The sequence below is a fragment of the Phacochoerus africanus genome, chromosome 1, assembly GCF_016906955.1.
Source record: "Phacochoerus africanus isolate WHEZ1 chromosome 1, ROS_Pafr_v1, whole genome shotgun sequence".
Taxonomy (NCBI): domain Eukaryota; kingdom Metazoa; phylum Chordata; class Mammalia; order Artiodactyla; family Suidae; genus Phacochoerus; species Phacochoerus africanus.
In genome coordinates this window covers 152935789-152958576 of record NC_062544.1, presented here as the reverse complement: position 1 = coordinate 152958576, position 22788 = coordinate 152935789, and the positions used below count along the sequence as shown (strand labels likewise).

The window sequence follows — 22788 nt, the reverse complement described above, 5'->3', positions numbered from 1 at the left end:
CTTTTTTAAGGGCCACACCTGTGGCATATGGAGGTTTCCAGGTCCAATCAGAGCTGTAGCCACTGGCCTACACACCAGCCATAGCAATGCCAGATCTAAGCCACATCTGCGACCTACACCACAGCCCACAGCATCGCCGGATCCTTAACCCAATGAGCGAGGCCAGGGATCGAACCCTCAACCTCATGGTTCCTAGTTGGATGCGTTTCCGCTGCACCACAAAGGGAAATTCTGGAAAATAAATGCAAAAATTTTCCAGCCACCCCTTGCTTGACTCTGGATGCAACCCCCCCCCCCCCACCCTGGCGGCAGCCTGAGGAATTCTCCTAAAACCCCCACTGAGTCCTCTTCCCACCCTGCTCAACTCCTTCTGTGGCTCTTTTCTGCTCTCAGAGCGCTCCAGCTTCCTAGAAAGACTTGGCCATCTTTTGTGACTTGGGCTCTCCAACCTCAAATCCTGTCCCAACATCACAAGCTTTTTAACTGGAACCAGGGAACTGCTTGCAGATCCCCGTGGCGCTGTGCTCTCCACATCTCTGTCCACGAGGTTTTTTCTACCCGGACACCCCTCGCCCAGCATCCTGGCTCCCTTGGGAGGATAACCCCCATCAGAACATCACACGTGGCCTCCTGCAAACCCAGGCCTTTCGGTGGTTGAAGGATTCAGCCTGAGCTTCCGGAGAAGTTGACATGCACAGTAAAAAGACCTCAGAAAACAAGCCTCTGAGCCTCCGTTGCCTCGTCTGTAACACGGGCCACAAAAGAGCCAAGCCACAGGACGACCGAAGTCACGAAGCTGGCAGGTGGGGCTTCTTGCCACTCACCCTAGACAGCCGGAAACAGCTGAAGCTCCTACAGCTGAGCTGTTCCTCAGCCCAGAGCGCAGGGTGGGCGTGGGCGGGGCCCAACTCTCGGGCCCGCCCCCGAGCTCCGCCTTGACGAAAATGGACGTTGACGTCATGACGTAGTGCTCCTCCCGACGCTTTCCCGGGCGCTGCGGTCACGTGGGCCGCTTTTCGCGCGAAAACTGGTTGTTCCCGGCGGAGCGGAGTGCGGTGCTGCAATGGCGGTGAGCGTGGCGCGGCGCGGTGCAGGGTCTGCCTTTCTCCCGGGCGGGAGTGCGGGGCGCGCCTCTCGCTCCCGGCATGGTCTGCTCTCCGCTTGCGGTTGCCCCAGGCTAGGCGCGGAGTTAATTCTCCCGCTACTCCCGTGGCGGGGGTCTGCTGGTACTGCGGGCCCGCACTTGGGATCCCGCGCCCCGGCCCAGCCAGCGCTTTCGGGCCCTCCTTATCGTACTGGTTTTTGTCCGCAGTCTTGTCTACTGCCTGGCCTTCCAGCAATCTGAGTTTCAGACCTTTGAGGTGGCCGCACTCTTTATCCGTCTCCCATGGCAGCTTCTGGTGCGCTGGGTGCTCAGATGGGTGGGAACGCGTGCTGGGGGAGGAGTCTTTGGTAAACAGGATCAGGTGAAAGATGAGGTGTTTTAGGAAGGGATCCTTGAGTTGGTCGCGGCGTGAAGCCATTGGCTCAGAGAAAGTTCCAGGCCGAGGGAAAGGCAAGTGTTAAGTCTTAAGGCTGGATGGGTTTGTAGTGTTGGAGGACAGGGTCACTATGGAGAAGAAGGCCCTCTTGGTGAGGAGGGCCAGCGTACAGGAAGCTGGTTGGTCCTCACCACCTCCAACCCATCTCCTCTTGCAGGAATCATCTGAGTCCTTCACGGTGGCGTCCAGCCCTGCCCCGCGTCGCCGAGGCAGTGATCCTCTCACCTCCAGCCCTGGGCGAAGCTCTAGGCGCACGGATGCCCTGACCTCCAGCCCCGGCCGAGACCTTCCTCCTTTTGAGGATGAGTCAGAGGGACTGCTCGGCACGGAGGGACCCTTGGAGGAGGAGGAAGAGGATGGAGAGGAGCTTATCGGAGATGGCATGGAGAGGTACTGCGTTCAAGAAAGTTCTCAACAGAATTTTGCAGGGAGTCTGCTGTGTCTGGGCCCCCGGGAAGCCTCCTTCCCTTTGACCACATCTTGGCCCAGGGTCTGGGAGAGGCAGATAGGTTCATTGAGCCACAGTGTACGTCCATGTAACTTGCTGTGTCTGACTTAGACTAGACCCTAAGCCTGGGTAAGCCCCAGTTTCATGAGATGTGCACTCCAGAGGGCACAAGGGATCACTTATCTGAGGTCACATGGGGGCCTCGACTAGGAAGGACAGGAAGCAGGCAGCTAAGAGTTTGTTTGCAACTTCAAAGAAACTGTGGGGAGGTGGGGGTGCTGATTTATTAAGATTTAGGTTGAATTCATCAAAATTTATTGTGCCTGATCCGTACCAGGCACTGTACTCCCAGTTATCAGTAAACATACAAACGGTGTACTAAAGCTTTTCGAGGCTTAATGCTGAGACTGGGGTAAAGCTGTGTGAGTGAGCTGGATTAGAGTCCACTGCTGCTTTACCTGTGTTTACAACCAGGATCTGGTCTGTGCATGAGCAGTAGAATTATCTGAGCCTCTGAGATTCTGCTTGGGGGCCCTTTTAGCTCTGACTCAGGGGTTCTAAACTTGGTGTGTATGAGAGTACTTTTCAGGCCATCCCTCATTTCCAGGGGAGTGCCCCTTGGGGGCATCAGAGGCACCTTCATCTGGACCATTTGCATGTTTGCTTTAGGCTCCATCACCCCCGATGAGGAGCCTAGGTGTGCAACACTGGCCCAACTGGAAGGAGTGAGGCATCTGGACAAGTCAGCCCTAAGCAGCTTCCCTGTTGTGCACTGTGGGGTTGTTAAGGCAGGATGCCCATTCCGGCTGCCACTTGCGAGTGCACCCCTCTCTGCTTCTCCTTTCCTTCCCTTGCAAGGGCCACTGGTGAGAGGTATCTGAGGACTAGCTGGGCCCAGTTAGATTTTTGGTTTTGTGGCTTGTTTGTTTCTTTGGTTTTGTTCAGGTTTGATCTTTTTGGCTGTGGCATACAAGGGATGGAACCTGAGTCACAGCAGTGACAATATATAACGCTTAACTGCTAGGCCACCAGGGAACTCTGGTTTTGTGGCTTCTTTAAAAGTAACTTTGCAGCACTATAATTTACGTAGTATGAAATTCACCTTTATGAGAATATAATTCGATACATCTTAGTAAATGTCCTGAGTTGTGCACCCCTGAACACAATCTGGTTTTAGAACATTCCCATCAAGACCCTTTGTGCCTGTTTATCGTTAATCCTGTTCCTTTCCCTATTTCCAGGCAACCTGTAATCTTTCTGTTTCTCTGGATTTGCCAGTTCTGGCCATTTCTTATAACTGGAGTTGTGTAACACATGTGTCCTTTTGTGACAAGCTTTTATTTACTGTGACTTTCAGGCTCCATCCATAAGGGAGCACATGTCAGTTCTTTTTTTTTTTTTTTTGTCTTTTGTCTTTTTTGTTGTTGTTGCTATTTCTTGGGCCGTTCCCGCGGCATATGGAAGTTCCCAGGCTAGGGGTTGAATCGGAGCTGTAGCCACCGGCCTACGCCAGAGCCACAGCAACGCAGGATCCGAGCCGCGTCTGCAACCTACACCACAGCTCACGGCAACGCCAGATCGTTAACCCACTGAGCAAGGGCAGGGACCGAACCTGCAACCTCATGGTTCCTAGTCGGATTCATTAACCACTGCGCCACGACGGGAACTCCCACATGTCAGTTCTTAATCCCTTTTCATGGCTGAGTAACTTTCCATTGTGTGGAGAGCCCCACCATTCATCAGTCGGTAGATATTTGGTTCTTCCCAATTTTTAGCTGTTATGAATAGTGCTGCTATGAATTTTTTTTTTTTTGTCTTTTTGCCATTTCTTGGGCCACTCCTGCAGCATATGGAGGTTCCTAGGCTAGGGGTCTAATTGGAGCTGTAGCTGCCAGCCTATGCCAGAGCCACAGCAACGCTGGATCCGAGCCGCGTCTGTGACCTACACCACAGCTCACGGCAATGCCGGATCATTAACCCACTGAACAAGGGCAGGGATTGAACCCACAACCTCATGGTTCCTAGTCGGATTCCTTAACCACTGTGCCACAACGGGAACTCCCGCTGCTATGAATTTTTTATGTGAACATAAAATTTTTTTTTATGTGAACATAAAAAATTCTCTTGGAATACAATTCTAATTCCTAGGAATGTAATTGCTGTGTCATGTGATAACTCTTTTAGTTTTTCGAGGAACTGCCAGACTATTTTCTAAAGCAGCTGCACTGTTTTATCTTCCCAGGAGTGGTGTATGCCTTTATGATTTCTCCACATTTTCGCCGACATCTGTTATTTTCTGGTTGTTAACAGCCACCCTGGTGGATGTGAGGTGGCACCTCACTGGGTTGGGTTTTTTTTTTGCCGGGGTTGGGGGAGCGCTCCTGAGGCATATGGAGGTTCCCAGGCTAAGGGTCAAATAGGAGCTGTAGCTGCCAGCCTATGCCACAGCTGCAGTGACGCCAGATCCAAGCTTCATCTGCAGCCTACACCACAGCTCACTGCAACGCTGGCTCCTTAACCCACTGAGCAAGGCCAAGGATCGAACCTGTGTCCTCATGGATATTAGATACTGGTCAGGCTCATTTTCGTTGAGCCATGATGGGAATTCTCACTGGGGTTTTGATTTGCATTTCTCTGATGATTAGTGATGTTGAGCACCTCTTCTTGTATTTATTGGCCATTCGTTTGTGTTTCTTTGGAGAGATGTCTTTCAGATGCTCGCCCCCTTTTTTTGGTCATAGTCGCAGTGACAACACTGGGGCCTTAACCTGCTGAGCTATCAGGGAACTCCCTTTTGCCCATTTTTAAACTGGATTTCTTGCCTTTTTATTTTTTTATTTATCATTTTCACAGCCATACCTGCATATGGAAGCTCCTGGGCTAGGGGTTGAATCAGAGCTGCAGCTGCTGGCCTACACCGCAGCCACAGCAACACCAGATGTGAGCTGCATCTGTGACCTACGTATGCTGCCGCTCATGGCAACACCGGATCCTTAATCCACTGATTGAGGCCAGGGACGGAACCCACATCCTCTTGGGAACGATGTCAGGTTCTAAACACATTGAGCCACAGTGGGAATTCCTTGACTTTATTAGTAAGCCATTAAGATTGCTCTCAATACAAGGCTTTTATCAGATATGTGATTTGCAAATATTTTCTCCTCAGTCTGTGGCTTGTCTTTATTTGTTATCTTTTTAAAGGTATTTTTTTTTTTTTGTCTTTCTAGGGCCACACCCATGGCATATGGAGGTTCCCAGGCTAGGGGTCAAATCGGAGCTGTAGCCACTGGCCTAGACCACAGCCACAGCAACTCAGGATCCGAGCCGCATCTGGGACCCACACCACAGCTCATGGCAACGCCAGATCCTTAACCCACTGAGTGAGGCCAGGGATCGAACCCATGTCCTCATGGATGCTGGTTGGGTCCGTTAACCACGACAGGAACTCCTAGAAAGGTACTTTTTGAGACTCAAAAATTTTTAATTTTGCTAAAGTCTAATATATCAATTTTTTTTTAAATGGACCAGTTAGAATTTTGCTGAGGGCATTTCACATGACTTGAAATTCTTAAAGGGTCAGACAGATAATTTTTTCCTGAGAGCACTTAAGAACTTGGATTTTGGGAGTTCCCATTGTGGCTCAGTGGTTAACAAATCCGACCAGGAACCATGAGGTTTCGGGTTCGATCCCTGCCCTTGCTCAGTGGGTTAAGGATCCGGCATTGCTATGAGCTGTGGTGTAGGTTGCAGATGCAGCTCAGATCCCGTGTTGCTGAGGCTCTGGTGTGGGGTGGCTACGGCTCCGATTAGACCCCTAGTCTGGGAACCTCCATATGCCGCAGAAGCAGCCCAAAAAATGGTGAAAAGACAAAAAAAAGAACTTGGATTTTGGAAGCCCTGAGCCCAGAAACGTACTCTGGCATCAGCAGTGTGTGATTCTTTGTTTTAGGTGTCGCTTGATAGAGTTTGACAGAAAAAACAAAGTTCTCCAAATAACCACATTCTCGGAGAAAGGGAGAATTTGTGAGGATTGTCATGGGCCAGAGTGGTATTGGAACCAGCTGGCCATCTGCCCTTGGACCGTCTTTTGATGCCCAGCTCTGTTGAATGAACATTGGTGAAAATCACATACACTGCCCCCCACCCCCACCCCAGTCTTCGGTTTCCTCATCTCTCTAGGGGGTGGGGTGCCTGCCTCGCTGAATTGTGGTGGGGGCAGTGTTTGTTCTGGGGGGTGTCCTTGTTGAGCATCAGTCCTTCATATATCTGACCGGTGGTTACATGGAAGGTCTTGGAGTGGCTGGAGCCTTGAGCCATGGATGGCCTGGAGAGGCTGGCTGGGCTGAAGCTGTGGACCTCCGAGGTTCAGGGTTCTAGGCGGCACTGTCCGGGACAGTGCAGGGAGAGTGCCTCCCTGACGAGGAGGTGGGTTGGTGCTCTGGAGGCCCTTCTGATGATGGAAGGTTTTGTGGGTTCTCTGGTTCCTTTCCTTTACTGGTGCTCAGAGCTCCCTTTTCTTTCTTTCTTTCTTTCTTTCTTTCTTGAGAGCACTTAAGAACTTGGATTTTGGGAGTTCCCATTGTGGCTCAGTGGTTAACAAATCCGACCAGGAACCATGAGGTTTCGGGTTCGATCCCTGCCCTTGCTCAGTGGGTTAAGGATCCGGCATTGCTATGAGCTGTGGTGTAGGTTGCAGATGCAAAGATTCTTTCTTTCTTTCTTTCTTTTTTTCTTTTCTTTTCTTTTCTTTTCTTTTCTTTTCTTTTCTTATTTTTGCCTTTTCTAGGGCCGCTTCTGCTGCATATGGAGGTTCCCAGACTAGAGGTCTAATCGGAGCTGTAGCTGCCGGCCACAGCCACTCAGAATCTGAGCTGCGTGTGTGACCTACACCACAGCTCATGGCATCGCCGCATTCTTAACCCGCTGAGCAAGGGCAGGGATCGAACCCGTAACCTCATGGCTCCTAGTTGGATTCGTTAACCACTGCACCACGACGGGAACTCCGGAGCTCCCTTTTCTTATTGTGGAAGAAGGCACATGGGTAAAATGTCCTGCCTTAGCCATCCTTAAGTGTAAGTTCACTGGCATTAAGTCCCTCACGCTGTTTTGTAACCGTCACCAGTATCTGAAGGACTTTTTTCCAAAACCAGAGTCATGGATTTGTGCTTCTCTCACTGGCTCAGTTCACCTAGCACAGCATCCTCAGACTTCACTGAGTCGCAGCAGGCGCCAGAATGCCCTTTGGGAGACTGAGTGGTGCTCCCTTATATGAGTCCATTGGCAGAGCCTTCCCTTGGGTGGGATGTGTTTGGGGATTCCGTACTAACAGGGTCCATTTGGGGCCTTTCAGGGACTACCGTGCCATCCCGGAGCTCGATGTCTATGAGCCAGAGGGGCTGGCGCTGGACGACGAGGACGTGGAGGAGCTGACCGCCAGTCAGAGGGAGGCTGCCGAGCGGGCCATGCGGCAGCGTGACCGGGAGGCGGGCCGGGGCCTGGGCCGCATGCGCCGCGGGCTCTTGTACGGTGGGTCAGGCATCAGCCCTCTGCGTGGGAGGCCGCGGGAGGCGGCGGGAGGCGGAGGGAAGAGAGCCTGAGCGTGTCTGTGGCCCACAGACAGTGATGAGGAGGAGGAGGAGCGCCCCAGCCGCAAGCGGCGCCAGGTGGAGCGGGCCACAGAGGACGGCGAGGAGGACGAGGAGATGATCGAGAGCATCGAGAACCTGGAGGACCTGAAGGGCCACTCGGTGCGCGAGTGGGTGAGCATGGCCGGCCCGCGGCTAGAGATCCACCACCGCTTCAAGAACTTCCTGCGCACCCATGTGGACGGCCATGGCCACAATGTCTTCAAGGAGCGCATCAGCGACATGTGCAAAGGTGCGGCTGCCTGAGGTTGCTGTGCAGCGGCAGGCTATATCGAGTGTCCTGCTCACTAGGCAGGGATCCCTTCCCGACCTCGGAAGTTGTTTTTGACAGGCTTAAAATTGGCTGTTTCAGGAGTTCCCCTTGTAGCACAGTGGAGACCAATTCGACTAAGAACCATGAGGTTGTGGGTTCGTTCCTTGGCCCCTCTCAGTGGGTTAAGGATCTGGCGTTGCTGTGGTGTATGCAGACAGCTGTAGCTCTGATTTGACCCCTAGCCCGGGAACCTCCATATGCTGCGAGTACAACCCTAAGAAGCAAAAAAAGGAAAAAAGAAAAAAAAGTTGGCTGTTTCGTATTAAAATCTGGATTACTGCTGTGATCAGAAAGGAGCACTTTCCACTGTACCGATTTATTTATTTATTTTTAAAAGATTATTTTTTCCGTCATAGCTGGTTTACAGTGTTCTGTCAGTTTTCTACTGTACACCAAGGTGACCCAGTCACATACATGTATACATTCTTTTTCTCACATTATCATGCTCCATCATAAGTGACTAAATATAGTTTCCTATGCTGTACATCTGGAGTACGTTTTTTTGGCTTTTTCTTTTTCTTTTTTTTTGGGGGGGCCATGCCTGTGGTGTATGGAAGTTCTCAGGCAAGGGGTGGAATCAGAGTTGCAGCTGCTGGCCTACACCACAGCCAGAGCAACACCAGATCTGAGCCAAGTCTGCGACCCACACTGTAGCTCATGGCAACACCAATCCTTAGCCCACTGAGCGAGGCCAGGGATCAAACCCACATCCTCATGGACTAGTCAGATTCATTTCCACTGAGTCACAATGGGAACTCTAGAAAGTGGCACATTTTTATGTGCAAGGAATTAATTTTAAAAGGAGGGATGTGATTCTTGATTCCCCACCATCCTCTCCACTCTCTTTTATCTTTTATGTTAATTTTTTTCATCTGTGGCTGTGCTTGTGGCATGTGGACGTTCCCAGGTAAGGGATCGAACAGGCCCAGCAGCAGTGACAACACCACATCCTCAACTGCTAGTTCAGCAGTGAACTCCTGTTTTATCTTCTGCTTGACACAGTTTACTCACAGACTTTTTCCTGGCCCTCATAGGCATTCTGTCTTTGCAGTGAGTCTTACTCCCTGTCCTCCTCCATTTCCTTCCCTGGGAACTTCAACCCCCATTGTGTGGATTTGGAACCTGAGGGGCCCAGGGTATGTCACTTAAACCTGAGTCACGTGGCTAAAGTTGAGTAGACTTAGAGGTGAGGCTGGGCTTCAGCCTCAGAGCTCAGGACTCAGCAGGCCTCCTGCCCTCTGGCCCAGCCGCTAGCACTTAGCCTCACCTCCTGTCCCACCTGCCTCCAGAGAACCGAGAGAGCTTGGTGGTGAACTATGAGGACCTGGCAGCCAGGGAGCATGTGTTGGCGTACTTCCTGCCCGAGGCACCCGCAGAGCTACTGCAGATCTTCGACGAGGCTGCCCTGGAAGTGGTGCTGGCCATGTACCCCAAGTACGACCGCATTGCCAGCCACATCCACGTGCGTATCTCCCACCTGCCCCTGGTGGAGGAGCTGCGCTCGCTCAGGTGAGCTCAGACCCAGGGCTTAGGCTCCCCTGGGGGGGCGTCCACAGGGTGGGCGGGTGTGGCGGGGGCCAGTCCTTACCCAGATCTGCTCCCATGGGTGCCCCGACCTCTCCAGCGGGTGCGGGTCCACCCTCTTGACGGCGCCTGGGTCCACAGGCAGCTGCACCTTAACCAGCTGATCCGGACCAGCGGGGTGGTGACCAGTTGCACGGGCGTCCTGCCCCAGCTCAGCATGGTCAAGTACAACTGCAACAAGTGTGGCTTCGTGCTGGGGCCTTTCTGCCAGTCCCAGAACCAGGAGGTGAAGCCGGGCTCCTGCCCTGAGTGCCAGTCAGCTGGCCCCTTTGAGGTCAACATGGAAGAGGTGAGCATGGGACGGGCTTTGCAGCGTGGGGGCCCAGGTGCAAGTGTGTGTGGGTCATACCCTGGGGTGAGCCAGGTCACCAACCTATCAGCCTTTTTAGTTTGGCCCACATGGTGGTTTCAAGAGTGCAAGTCAATGTTTTATTTATTTATTTATTTTTGTTTTTGGGGCCGTACCCGCAGCATGTGGAGGTACCCAAGCTAGGGGTCAAATCAGCTGTAGCCACTGGCTTACACCACAGCCACATCAACAGCAGATCCAAGTCATGTCTTTGACCTACACCACAGCTCAGGGCAACACCGGATCCTTAACCGACTGAGTGAGGCCAGGGATCAAACCTGTGTCCTCAGGGATACTAGTCAGATTTGTTTCCACTGAGCCACAACAGGAACTCTTCAAGTCAATGTTTTAAAATGAGATGATTTTATTGTTGTATTATGGCTTTTTTAAAAAAATGGGAAGATCTAGTGAAAGGGCGCCCACTTCGCACCTGACTGCCCCCTCAGCAGGGTGTCTGCTTTCTGGTCCAGACTTCCTGGCACCTGTTCCAGGCCTTGTACTGGGGGCCCCTGGGGTTGTAACTGCTTGTGACACTGCTTTGCTATGTAAGGAGGCCCACCTGGGAGGCTCTGGGCTTTAAGACTTCAGGCAGGTAACATATGCCCTTGTATGTGAAGGACTGGACTGTGGGGGCAGTTGCCACAGCCCCTGTGGTGACACCCACACCTGCTACTGCCTTGTTGCTGTGAGTGTTGGGTAATCCTTCACACTACGGTCTGAGAAGCCCCAGCTGGAGCCACCTTGTCAGAAAAAGCCTGGCAGCCCACACCCTGGGTTATAGGTGGCATATTATTTGGTCTTTGTCACACCCTGTAAGGCAGTGCTATTAGTAATCCCATTTTGCCAATGAAGTGACTGGCTGAGGTCACCCAGCCAGGAGGTGGCTCAAGAGATTAGTGTTCAAGCGTTTTGATCTAGAGCATGTGCTTTTAGCATCTGGATTCAGGAGAGTCCTGGCAAGGTGGCGGCCTGTTGTCTTGTCTGGATAGTAGATGAGATGCTAGACATCAGTGGCATGCATTGCTGGCCCGTGACAGTAAACCCACACTTGGTATAACTTGATGTCTCTCAGGTCTTGGTTTAAGTGCTTTTCACCTCTGACTTGCCTCCGCCCTTCCCATCCTACAGAGGCAGCCCTCAGTGTTCACATGCCCATCCTACAGGGACGGCACAGAGAGAGGGAGACACTTACCCAGGATCACACAGCTTTGGTCCAGAGCCAGGACTGGAGCCCAGGCAACCTGGCTCTGCATCTGTGTGCATGAAGGCTGAACTATAGGGCGTGTGGCATGTGCCTGGCTCCTGGATGCAGGAGGGCATCAGGAGGGAGTTGGTCATAGTGGCTCACCCCTGCCACCTCTGGTTCAGCGGTCCCTAGCCGGTGACAGACGTTATTATTATACTGCCCTCTGTGCTTATGGGGCTATGGTCCAGGTCAGGCAACAAAGAGTCGGTACTCAGAGAACAGCCCAGGTCTTGCCAGGCAGGGCTGAGCCCCTGTGACCATCTCTCTGTCCCTTGCAGACCATCTACCAGAACTACCAGCGCATCCGGATTCAGGAGAGTCCTGGCAAGGTGGCAGCTGGCCGGCTGCCTCGCTCCAAGGACGCCATCCTCCTGGCTGATCTGGTGGACAGCTGCAAGCCAGGGGATGAGATTGTAAGTGCCAGGGGCCAGGGACCCAGGTTGTAGGGAAGTTGGCCTGAGCATGGGGGTGGAGCTGAGGTCAGCTCGCTGGCCCCTGGGGCTGAGCCTCCCCTGGGGTAGAGCAGCTTCTGCATCCCCCTCGTGGCTGGCCTCCCGGGCTGTAGCCTGGGGACCCACAGGAGGGCGCAGGTGAAGCTACCCAGGAGGAGGACCCTCCTGACTCCTTGGCACCTCCCCAGGAGCTGACTGGCATCTACCACAACAACTACGATGGGGCCCTCAACACCGCCAATGGCTTCCCCGTCTTTGCCACTGTCATCCTAGCCAACCATGTGGCCAAGAAAGATAACAAGGTCGCCGTGGGTGAGCTGACTGATGAGGACATGAAGATGATCACCAGCCTCTCCAAGGACCAGCAGATCGGGGAGAAGGCAGGTGGAGGGTGGGGGCTATGCTAGAGTCAATGTGCCCGGGGCTCACTGCCTGGGCTGCCCTGGCACCTCATCTTGATTCCTGGGCGATGAAAGCTGCTCCCTTTTAATTTCCTGCATCAGCTTAGCATGCGTTCCTTCAGAGGGCTGTGTTCTGGGGGAGGGCACCGGGTGGGCCTCCTGGCCTGTGTCTCTGCTGTGAGGATGGTGTGGTCAGGACTCAGCTTGTGCTGGGCTGAAGCCTGAGCACACCTGAGGAGCAGTAGGAAGAGCTTGTCTGGTCTGGGTGTCCTCTGGTGTCAGGCCCCAGGAGAGCGGTTTCCCCAGGAGGATCTGGTTTGGTTTTGCTCTTAACTGAAGGCATTTTTACTGACCTTGGAGAGATGGGTTTACATTACAGAAATACAAATAAAGGAGACCCTTGAATAGCGCAGGGGTTGCCCTCCCTCCCCGACCCACTGTTGAAAATCTGCCTATAAGTGGACCCTGTGGATCAAACCCCTGCTGTTGTTCAAGGCTAAGCTGTAGGATGCTTTATTTCTGTTCATAAAAGTTTGGCACCACACCCTCTCCTTTGCTTCTCTCACCTCCCCACTTCCTGTTCTGTTGGTGATGCCAGAGCTCGGGCCCCCTATCCCTGTCGTCTGCTTTTCTTAGTTTGCCGAGACTGGGGACCCCGGGGAGGCGGGTATGTCCCCAGCCTTGGAAGATTGGGAATTGCAGATCTACCAACATGCTTGGTCCTTGGAAACCTGGGCCTCGTTCTTGCTTCTGAATGGGAAACTGGGGGATGGTGGCCTGCTCTGGTCTCGCCTTGAGCCCACCCCTAGGGTGGGTGTTTCTACCTGCAACTTGGACAGACTTAAAATTTTGGAGACAAATTGAAGGGATGACAGGTGGCGTCCAAACATGGCCAGGCTCACTCGAACTGTTTAAGACAGAGGTTTGCAAATTGGTGACCCTGTGCCCCATCCAGCTTGCTGATGGTTTTTTTTTCAGCTGGTCCGTGGTTCTCTTTTCTCTCTTTTTAAATGTTTGAATGAGTCATCATTCCTTAGTGGTTGGAAGTTCCCACATAAAAGTCTGTGTGCCTAGGTCTTGAGAACCCAAGGCCCTCTCAGTCCTGAGTCTGTCTTTAGCAGCGACTGATGGGCTGAGTAGCCACTGCCCTTTCATGTGGGCCCCTCCGGGGTGCCCACCACTCGCTGCTGTGCTTGCTCCAGCATGACTAACTTGCTCCGACCCAGCCTGCCACCCACGGGCGTTGTCTTTGCCAGCCCTGGCCTCTGGGGTTTTGAACACATGGGACTCAGGCAACCTGAAGCCAGGTGCAGGTTGGAATTTTGGTGTAAAGCTCAGGGGTGAGCTGAGCTGGCCCCTTGGTCTGCTGTAAAGATTAAGTAGATGCATAAGCACATGCGGGTTCTCTGTAGCTAGCTGTTGTTAGAGCTGCTAACTCTTCGTGTGGAAGCTGGATGGGGTGCAGGGGAAGGAGCTGGTGAGAAGCAGGGAGGGCCAGTTGGAGGCTGAGCACAGCCTTGCTCAGGAGCGTGAGGAGCCTGGGGTCAAGTCCTGCCTGTGGTCAGCAGTGGGTGGTCTGTTTCCTGTGTGATGTGGAGAGATGTAGTGAGGAGGGAGATGAGTCTGGGTTTGATTTCATGCTTCTTACTGGCCACTATGTTGGCCTGTCCCTTCTCAGAGTACACAGGTCAGCACTGGCGCAGTGAGCAGCATGGCATTGTGATGGCCGATGCTTGCCCTTTGGTCCAGCAGGGAGGCACCTGGCTGCTGTTTGGGGAGGAGCTGAGCCCTTGGTCAGGTGGTTGCTGCCCTTGGTCCCAGGGGAGACTTTACCTCATCCTGTGAGGGCTTGTGGTTCTCAGACAGACTGCTGAGAGAAATGGCAGGGCAGAGCAGAGCCTGGTGGCAATCTTGGCCCCTCCAAGGGACATGTGGGAGGATGAAGGTTTAATAAGAGATTCATTGCACGCACTGGGCACCAACCGTCCGCTTGGCACCGAGCAGTTTCCAGGTCACGATAGTGTCCTTGAACGTAGGGTCCTCTGTGTCCCTTTGCTCAGGAGTAATCTTCCTGGTGGGTCTCACCCCCTCCGTGCGTGCACCTACCCCCACCTATTACTTTGAAACAAACTCAGACGCGGCATTGTACCTGTAACTGCAGCAGTCTCTGTCTCTAAAAGGATTTTTACTAAACCTTAACCCGTTATGACTGTCACACTTTAACAAATAATTAGCTGTTCCTTGGTGCTGATGTCCAGTTGGGGTCCAAGGTTCCCTGATAATCTTAGTTTTTTGGAAAGTGCCTTGGAGGCGGTGTCTGGGTAGGGTCGCACGCTGACTGGTTGAGCACCTCTTCAGAGATCCTCCCCTTCTTTCGCCTACAGTTTTTTGTGAAAGATCCAGCACATTTATCCTATTGTTTCCACAGTCTGGCTGTCAAGACCTTGTCCTCATTGAGCCTGTTGCTCTGTCACCTGTTTCTAAATTGTAGTTTGGAGGCCTGATCAGACTCAGATTGAGTTTTCCTTCCTTCCTTCCTTCCTTCCTTCCTCCCTCCCTCCCTACCTTCTTCCCTCCCTCGCAGGACATGGGTGTTCTGGGCTAAGGATTGAATCCGAGCTGAGGCAACACTAGATTCTTAACCTGGTGTGCCATGGTGGGAATTTCTGGGGTTGAGTTTTCTTTTGGGGTGGGACCCATGGCCAGACTGCTTCCTAGGCGCCTCCCCCAGGCACATTGCATCTCCCTGTCTCTGTGGCGTTAGTGGCTACTGGTGACCCTTGGCTGCATCTATTCGCTTGTAGGGGTTGCAAAAGGACTGCCTCTAATCCCAGCTCCTTCCTCAGTTCTCAGGATACTTGGACACAGAGAAACTTTTTTTTTTTTGCTACTTGGCTACCCTGGGTGGAGCTCCTGTAGGCAAAGCACAATGGTGCTCATTTCCGTTCATTGACCAGCTTTCAAAGTAACAAGTGGTCCCCACCCCACCTCTGGATGTTGGACTGCCTCTCCTGGCGGGGGGGTTGCAGTAGGTTTTAGGGGCAAGGAAAGAGCCGGTAAAGGTCACATGTTGGGAAGACTGGCCTACCCACCTGACTTACTCCATAAAATAATGGCAGGAGGCTTTTCTGGCCGGACCCTTGGGGCACGGATCCTGTTTCCAGAAGGGCCCTCAGGTCACACCCCCACCCCTACCCCCACTCCCCGGCAGTAGTGCAGGATGCACAGGAGCAGAGCACAGTGCTGGCCCCGCCCCAGCTCCAGGTGTAGGAGTCAGAGCTGGTTTTCTTGCCTCCTGGGCACCCGAGGGGCCACTCCCACACCTCCTGTGTGCAGGTCCTCCTAGTCTGACCTGTAAGGGGCGTGTGGACACGGGGGGTCTATAGGGCCCCTCGTTGGGGGCTGGAGGCTGAGAAGAGGGATTGGAAGCTGTTTCTTGTCAGCAAGATGTCTCTGGTTTTATTTTATTTATTTATTTATTTTTTTTTGCTGAGTCCATGACATGCGGAAGTTCCCCATGCCAGGAGTCAAACCTGGGCCACCTGAGCTGCTGCAATGACAATGCCAGATCCTTAACCGACTGTGCCACCACGGAACTTCTGCTCCATATCCTTAACCCACTGAGCCACCAGGGAGCTCCTGGTTTTATCTTTAAATTTCTATAGTCTTGGAGATGTTCCTTTCTTCTGCCTGTCTCCCCTCACACTCAGAGGTGGAGAAATGTCTCAGCGACGCCCCAGGTGAATTACTGTGTATCTCTGGGCTTGGTGCTCACAGTCCTGAGGGAGCCGGCTGGTCTAAGTGCCTCCTTGGACCTCTCATCCCCGTGAACTGGGTAGTGCTGCTCTTGTGGACATGGCTCTGGGGGCCGCAGAGCCCATGTGCAGTTTCCCTGTGTTGTGCTATTGGAGCCCACCCTCTGCCCATGCCAGGTGACCTGGGGTGGTCCTGTGACACAACCTAGTGCAGGGGTCAGGCCAGGGTCCTGATTGGTTTTGAAGTTCTGTAACTGAGAAGAGCCCACCCAGTACGAGGCCCAGGTGGCAGCAAGTATGCCAGGCCCCGTGCCCATTGCTGCTCCCTTCCCCCCAGATCTTTGCCAGCATCGCTCCTTCCATCTATGGGCATGAAGACATCAAGCGGGGCCTAGCGCTGGCTCTGTTTGGAGGGGAGCCCAAGAACCCAGGTGAGCCTCTTTGCAGAGGGCTTGGTGGGAGCAGTTCCCTGTGCCTGAGGAGGTCATGGCCATGGCGGCAGGCTGCACACAGCTCAGACATCAGAATTGGAAGGAGAAGGGTGCAGCCTGTGGCTCAAGCTCCGAGTACAGATTTAACTGGGGAAATGGGGCATGAGCATGTGTTTTACATCCATTTTGAGTTGTTAGATGTCAGTGGCTGAAGCACTGTTGACTACCCTTTCTCATCGTGGTCCCTCCGTGCAGGTCACCTGGTCGGTGTGGGGTGGACACAGGCAGATCTTTGTGTGGCCATTCACATAGATTAAACGTGTGCTGATGTGGAAAACGCAGCACTTCATGACTTAGGCATGTTTCTGTTCACAAGCACAGCACCCCTGTCTGTGTATGAGGGACCATATTATGTAAAATCCCCAGTTCCTCATCAGCACAGCCATGGCATCATTTGTGTGGTGCCCACAGAAGGAGCTTGTCCTCTAAAGTGATGGCATCCTGGTCCACAGTGCCGTGTCCAGCTGTCCTGGCTGGAGAGCACATGTGTATGCAGCCTGCAGCGTTTACTTCACAAAGAGCATCTTTATACACATGGGATGGCTAGTCCTGGGTTACAACCTCCCTTTCTAGAGAGAATATTGCTCTGCCCTTAGTAGTAAGGCTGGGAAATTGGGGCTGTTGCAGCTCATCCTGAGCCCCTGCGCATCTCGCTCTGCCCCTCTCCCTGCCCACTCTTGCCTCGCCCCGCCCTCAGGTGGCAAGCACAAGGTGCGAGGCGACATCAACGTGCTCCTGTGTGGAGATCCTGGCACAGCCAAGTCTCAGTTCCTCAAGTACATCGAGAAGGTGTCCAGCAGAGCCATCTTCACCACTGGCCAGGGGGCCTCAGCCGTAGGCCTCACGGCGTATGTTCAGCGGCACCCTGTCAGCCGGGAGTGGACCCTGGAGGCCGGGGCCCTAGTGCTGGCAGACCGGGGAGTGTGTCTCATCGATGAATTTGACAAGGTGGGTCCTTGGGCCGCAGAGGCACTGTGTGGGTCCTTGGTAGGGAACACGTTGGCGGGGGGGGCATTGGAGCCTCATCTGAGGGCCCACAGTCCGGCACGATCCTCACGTCTGCCCACTGTGCAGATGAATGACCAGGATAGGACCAGCATCCACGAGGCCATGGAGCAGCAGAGCATTTCCATCTCCAAGGCCGGCATTGTCACCTCCCTGCAGGCACGCTGTACCGTCATTGCTGCCGCCAACCCCATAGGTACGTGGGCCCCACGGCCAGAGGGAGCCTGGACCCAGAGGCCCCACTGCAGAAGGCACTGCCTGTCCCTTTTTCTTGCTGGGGGGGTGGGGTGAGGTGGAAGGATTGGGACACCCATGTTTTTCACTGAGCCCTGTTCTCAGAGGATGGGAGAAGAGCCTAGTGCATTAAATTGGGTGGGATGGGCGATTGATCTCAGCCAGCAAGCAATCAGAGAGCCTGGGCACCCTTGTCCATCTTGTCACTGGCTTTTACTTGCGGGAGACAGCTGAGGGTCTTGGGCTATTGGAGGCAGTGCTGCAGCAAAGTCCCATGCGGTCCTATCCGGGGCGCTATGTCTGTCCTCCCATGATCCCCCTCCTGTCACTGAAGCCGCATGAGTTGGGAAGAACTTCACTGTCAAGAAAAGGGGAGCTGGAGCCCTGATGGGGAGCTGTCTTTGTGTTGCAGGTGGCCGCTATGACCCCTCGCTCACCTTCTCAGAAAATGTGGACCTCACAGAGCCCATCATTTCCCGCTTTGATATCCTGTGTGTGGTGAGGGACACAGTGGACCCAGTCCAGGTACACAGACCATGTCCCCAGACTGTGCAGTGGGTTTGGGGACCTCAAGTGCTATCCGCAGGCTGAGGCGTGCCAGGCTTGGGGAAGGGCCACTACTTGGATTGTGTGTTTCCCATGCTTGTTCTTGCTCCAGAGGTCTTTGCTTTCCCTCCTTTGCCAGCCCCTCCCCAGCCACTCACCTGGGAGATGGGTAGGTCCACACTCTGCCACCAGCTCCTGGGGCTGTCCACTCACCTCTGCTACAACCCGTATCCCAGCTTCTTTCCTCTGGCCTGATATGCTGCACCCTGGTGCCTGGATCCCCAGCCCCCATCTCATAGTCAAGCCGGCCTCCTCCACCAGGGGGCTTGGACAGTCTTGCCTCACTTGCAGGCCTGCTTGTACCTCCCAACTCACTGACAGGGAGGCCACCATCCCTGGGGCCTCTCCTCCTGCTCCTCCTCCCCACCGCACCCCCCTCTTGCCCTCCCTGATGTCGTGACCCGGCTCTGGCGACCTCAGCTGTATCCTGAGGCCTCCATCCCACCCTGCTTCTCTTAGTGGAGTTTGAACACTCCCCGCCAGCCCTCACTAGGAGGTGCACCTCACTCACTGCTGTGCCCTGGGCACTCCTGGCACACAGCAGGTGTGGGATGGGTATGGTCACGTAACACTGTCACTTTTCAGTGAGCCTTACCCTGCTGCTGCTCTCCATCTTGTCTCAGGATGAGATGCTGGCCCGTTTTGTGGTTGGCAGCCACGTCAGACACCACCCCAGCAACAAGGAGGATGGGGGGCTGGGCGGCACCCCAGAGCCCTCCATGCCCAACACGTATGGCGTGGAGCCCCTGCCGCAGGAGGTCCTGAGGAAGTACATCATCTACGCCAAGGAGAAGGTCCACCCGAAGCTCAACCAGATGGACCAGGACAAGGTGGCCAAGATGTACAGTGACCTGAGGAAAGAGTCCATGGTGAGGCCCCCGGGCTGGGAGGGCAGGGCACAGAGGATGTGGCAGAACCTCATCTGTGCGGCCAGGGAGGGTGGAAGCTCTGGGGCCATAAATACACATGGCTTTGTCTGTCTCAGGATAGGGCTGAGGGGTTTGTTCTGGGGCCACTGGTTTAATTCCATGTGGACTTTGCATAAATCTCACCCCAATGAACATTCATCTGAGCTAGGTTTTTTTTTTTTCTTTTTGTTTTTTAAAGTTTTTTTGAATATCTGGGCTAGTTTCGATTCACTTAAGATGGAGAGAGAATTTAAAGGCAGCTTAGCTTGCCTACAGTGAAGCGCAGAATCCTCTAGATTGCTCCCTCTCACCCACCTAACCACACCAGCAACCTTTTCCTTCCTCCCTGCCTGCCTTTCTTCCTCTCTCCCTCCCCTATCTCTCTGTCCTTGCCTTTCTTCCTCCCTCTCCCTTCTCCCTCCCTTTCCCTCCCCCTCCATCTTTTCCTCTCCCTCCCCTATTCCTCTATCCTTTCCTCTATTCTTCCTCCTTCCCTACCCTCTCCCACCCCCGTCTTTTCTTCCCTCTCTCCCCCATTCTTCTTTCCTTCCTCCCTCTCTCCGTCCCCCTCCCTTTGTCCCCCGCCCTCCTTCCCTGTATCCTTCCCTTCCTCCCTCCCCCTGCCCTCTGCTGGCTCTTTTCCTCTGTCACTCCATCAGGCCTTCCCAGAGCATTAGTTTGGCCTTCCTGAAAGCATAGATAGCTTTTCCATGACCCTGGGCTGCACCGTGCAATCCCTGGTACGGGACAGTAACAAGTCCGGCTCCCACTGGCGTGTAGACTCTGTACTCACATGGTGAGCTGGCAGGAGCTGCACAGACAGGGCGGACAGTGGCAGCTGTGAGCTTCCAGCATCCCCTGGGCACTTTTGGCACTTTGGGAAGGAGTGGAGGAGATGTGGTCTCTCCCGGCCCAGGTGGGGCTACCCCTCAGGACAGTCCGATGAGCCCCTGGTGGGGCGTCAGCACTGCCCCTTCCGTTGGGGTGCCTCCGTGGGGACACCTGACGTACCCTCTCTGCAGGCCACAGGCAGCATCCCCATCACAGTGCGGCACATTGAGTCCATGATCCGCATGGCTGAGGCCCACGCGCGCATCCACCTGCGGGACTACGTGATGGAGGACGACGTCAACATGGCCATCCGCGTGATGCTGGAGAGCTTCGTGGACACACAGAAGTTCAGCGTCATGCGCAGTATGCGGAAGGTGGGCGCGCCACGGCCAATCTTACTTGGAGCGGCCCTGAGTGCTTGTGGGCTGGCTGACTCCACCTCTCTCCACAGACCTTCGCCCGCTACCTGTCCTTCCGGCGGGACAACAATGAGCTATTGCTCTTCATCCTGAAGCAGCTGGTCGCTGAGCAGGTGGCTTATCAGCGCAGCCGCTTTGGGGCCCAGCAGGACACAATTGAAGTGCCCGAGAAGGACTTGGTGGACAAGGTAGGGTGTGGCCGGAAGGGAGCTTGGGCGGCCTGGGGTTGCAGGTCACCTGGGCAGAGCATCCTATGTGCTTAGTGGCCAGGCAGGGCTGAGGGCTGCTTCACGGATGTGTGTGCTGTGCTGAGCCTGGTTCTGCACACTGCGACCTTGCCTGCAGCCAGTCACAGGGTGTCCTGTTACTGTCACCCGTTCTGCAGGGCCCGGGCACAGGGCAGCCACACCCCTGTCCAAGTTCACAGGCAGCTGTCCACACTAAGCTTTCAAGCCCCGTGTCCAGTTCCAGCCACTTACTTGGACTTGTTTACCCTCCCCGTGATGGAGACGGAGCCCCTGCCACCCATGGCTGGGCAGCAAGTCCTCCTGGCTCACTGCACACCCCTCTTTTCAGGCTCGTCAGATCAACATCCACAATCTGTCTGCCTTTTACGACAGTGAGCTCTTCAGGATGAACAAGTTCAGCCATGATCTGAAGCGGAAGGTGATCCTTCAGCAGTTCTGAGCAACGGGGTTTCTGTGTGATGCTGGCAGGTCTGCTCAGGAAACCAAGCCAGTCCTAGAGGGAAGGTGGTGTGGCTGGCCTGCAGCTGCATGTTTCCTCACTCTCGAGTCCTGCTTGGTGATTTCATTTCCTCTGCTCTTGCCATCTGGGTTACCACCTTTCCCAGAGCTGCTTTTTCAGCTGCCCGCCAGTGGCCCACCACCCACCTCCTTCTGTGGGGTGGCGTTGCATGTGTTCAGGACACCCAGGGTCTGTTCTGGGAGATGGGGTTCATGAGGCAATCTTGGCATGACGTCTCTGTCCTGCTGCCTGTGCTGCCGTTGCCTGAATGAAGAGCGAGGTCACTTTATTTGCTGTGTGTTCTGAACTGGGTCCTGCGGTTCTCTAGGCTTTCCTGAGTAGAGGCAGTGTTTGGGTTCTTCACAGAGGGGACCCTGACTGGTCACATAGCCCTGCAACCTTGGCTTCTGCCAGAGGGAAGGTTGGTTGGGGTCAGGGATGATGACTCGTGGTGGGGGTGATCCCAGCAAGGCCCCTGTGTGGGGTAGTCTGTCCTCCTGCCTGGCCACTTCCCCATGCTCTTGTTTGTACATTCACTTCTCCTTCCTGTAGTTTTAGTTTTTAATAAAATGGAATAAAATCTAAATACTGGTCTCAACTTTACATCTTTGGCATTGTGCCTCAGGCCTCCCTGCACTTCCCTTTTTGCCCTGTCTCCTGCCTCTGGTTTTCTGCAGGTGTAGGTCAGCCTGGAAGAGTGGTTTTGTCTGTGGGTGTGGGTCTTCCTGGGGAGTTCAGTTGGCAGTTGCTGTCTGTGTGTCTGTCTGGAGTCGGGGGCTCACACATACTGGTGCACCCAGAGGGCCTGGAGGTGACTGGGCCTTGGGGAACAGCCCTGCTCTTCCTGGCACTGCGCTGGCCTCTCCCTGGAAGCTTGTGGCTGGAGATGTAGGTTGAGGTCCAGGGATAATGGAGAGCTTCCTTTTAATGAAGAGGGAAACAGTTTCACAGGTAACTTTGAATCTAGACAGCCAAGTTGTAGTCCCCATGGGGCTGGGTGATCGATCAGCCTGCAGAGAGCAGAGTGGCAACTGCTGTTGGAAGCTTGAGTGCCTACCTGTGAGCCAGCTAAGGACACTGGGGTGAGCAAATGGTGGAGGGGGGAAGCTGGGGGAGGGGTGGGGATGGCAGCCAGAAGGACTTTCAAGAAGGTTGAGGTCACTTGGGACAAGACCAGGTGGGGTGACAAGCTGTCCACTGTGCCATGTTTCATTGCACTTAAGATGCCATGTGCTGTAAGAGCCACCATTGTTTTATGTGCTACTGATACAAGAACACAAACACTTATGGTTAGATGCCATCAACCCTAAGACATCCCAGTTTAGAGATACTGGAAAGTCATTTTAAATGTACATCTTAAGTTGAAATATGGTGTTTGTGGTAACAGGGAACTTGATGGTAGACCTTGGTGAACAGTTTCAGTGCAGTGTGAGTAGGATAAAGAGGGGAGGTCTGGAAGTAGCAACTATATGTGGGGAAACCTGAGAAGTCTGGTTCTGAAGGGGAGCCGTGAGGGGACAGCTGGCAGAGTAGGGGGTGGAGGGAAAGGCTTTTCCTTTGGTATATGAGGATTGAGCAATTAAAAATTTTAATAACGGATTGATCTGAAAAAACTGAGTGAAAAGATAATAGGAAATGTGATATATAGGTAGAATTAGATACACTGAGACTTTTTTTTAAAATTTTTTTAGATTTTATTATTTTATTTTTTTGTTTTTTTTGCGTTTTCTAGGGCCGCTCCCGCAGCATATGGAGGTTCCCAGGCTAGAGCTCTAATCAGAGCTACTGCTGTCCTACGCCAGAGCCACAGCAA

The 22788-nt window shown here is 53.8% G+C and overlaps 1 protein-coding gene across 1 annotated transcript; it reads left to right on the top strand.

Annotated features, from left to right (window-relative positions):
• The first annotated feature begins 982 nt into the window (after positions 1-982).
• Positions 983-21561, top strand: MCM2 (minichromosome maintenance complex component 2). The gene is made up of 16 exons (XM_047782562.1): positions 983-1069; positions 1699-1931; positions 7340-7515; positions 7606-7866; positions 9237-9456; positions 9613-9820; positions 11405-11539; positions 11767-11958; positions 16072-16165; positions 16923-17173; positions 17300-17426; positions 17877-17989; positions 18694-18939; positions 20001-20183; positions 20261-20416; positions 20805-21561. Exons 1-16 carry the CDS (start codon positions 1064-1066, stop codon positions 20913-20915), a joined length of 2712 nt encoding a protein of 903 aa, XP_047638518.1. The 5' UTR covers positions 983-1063; the 3' UTR covers positions 20916-21561.
• The last annotated feature ends 1227 nt before the right edge of the window (positions 21562-22788 follow it).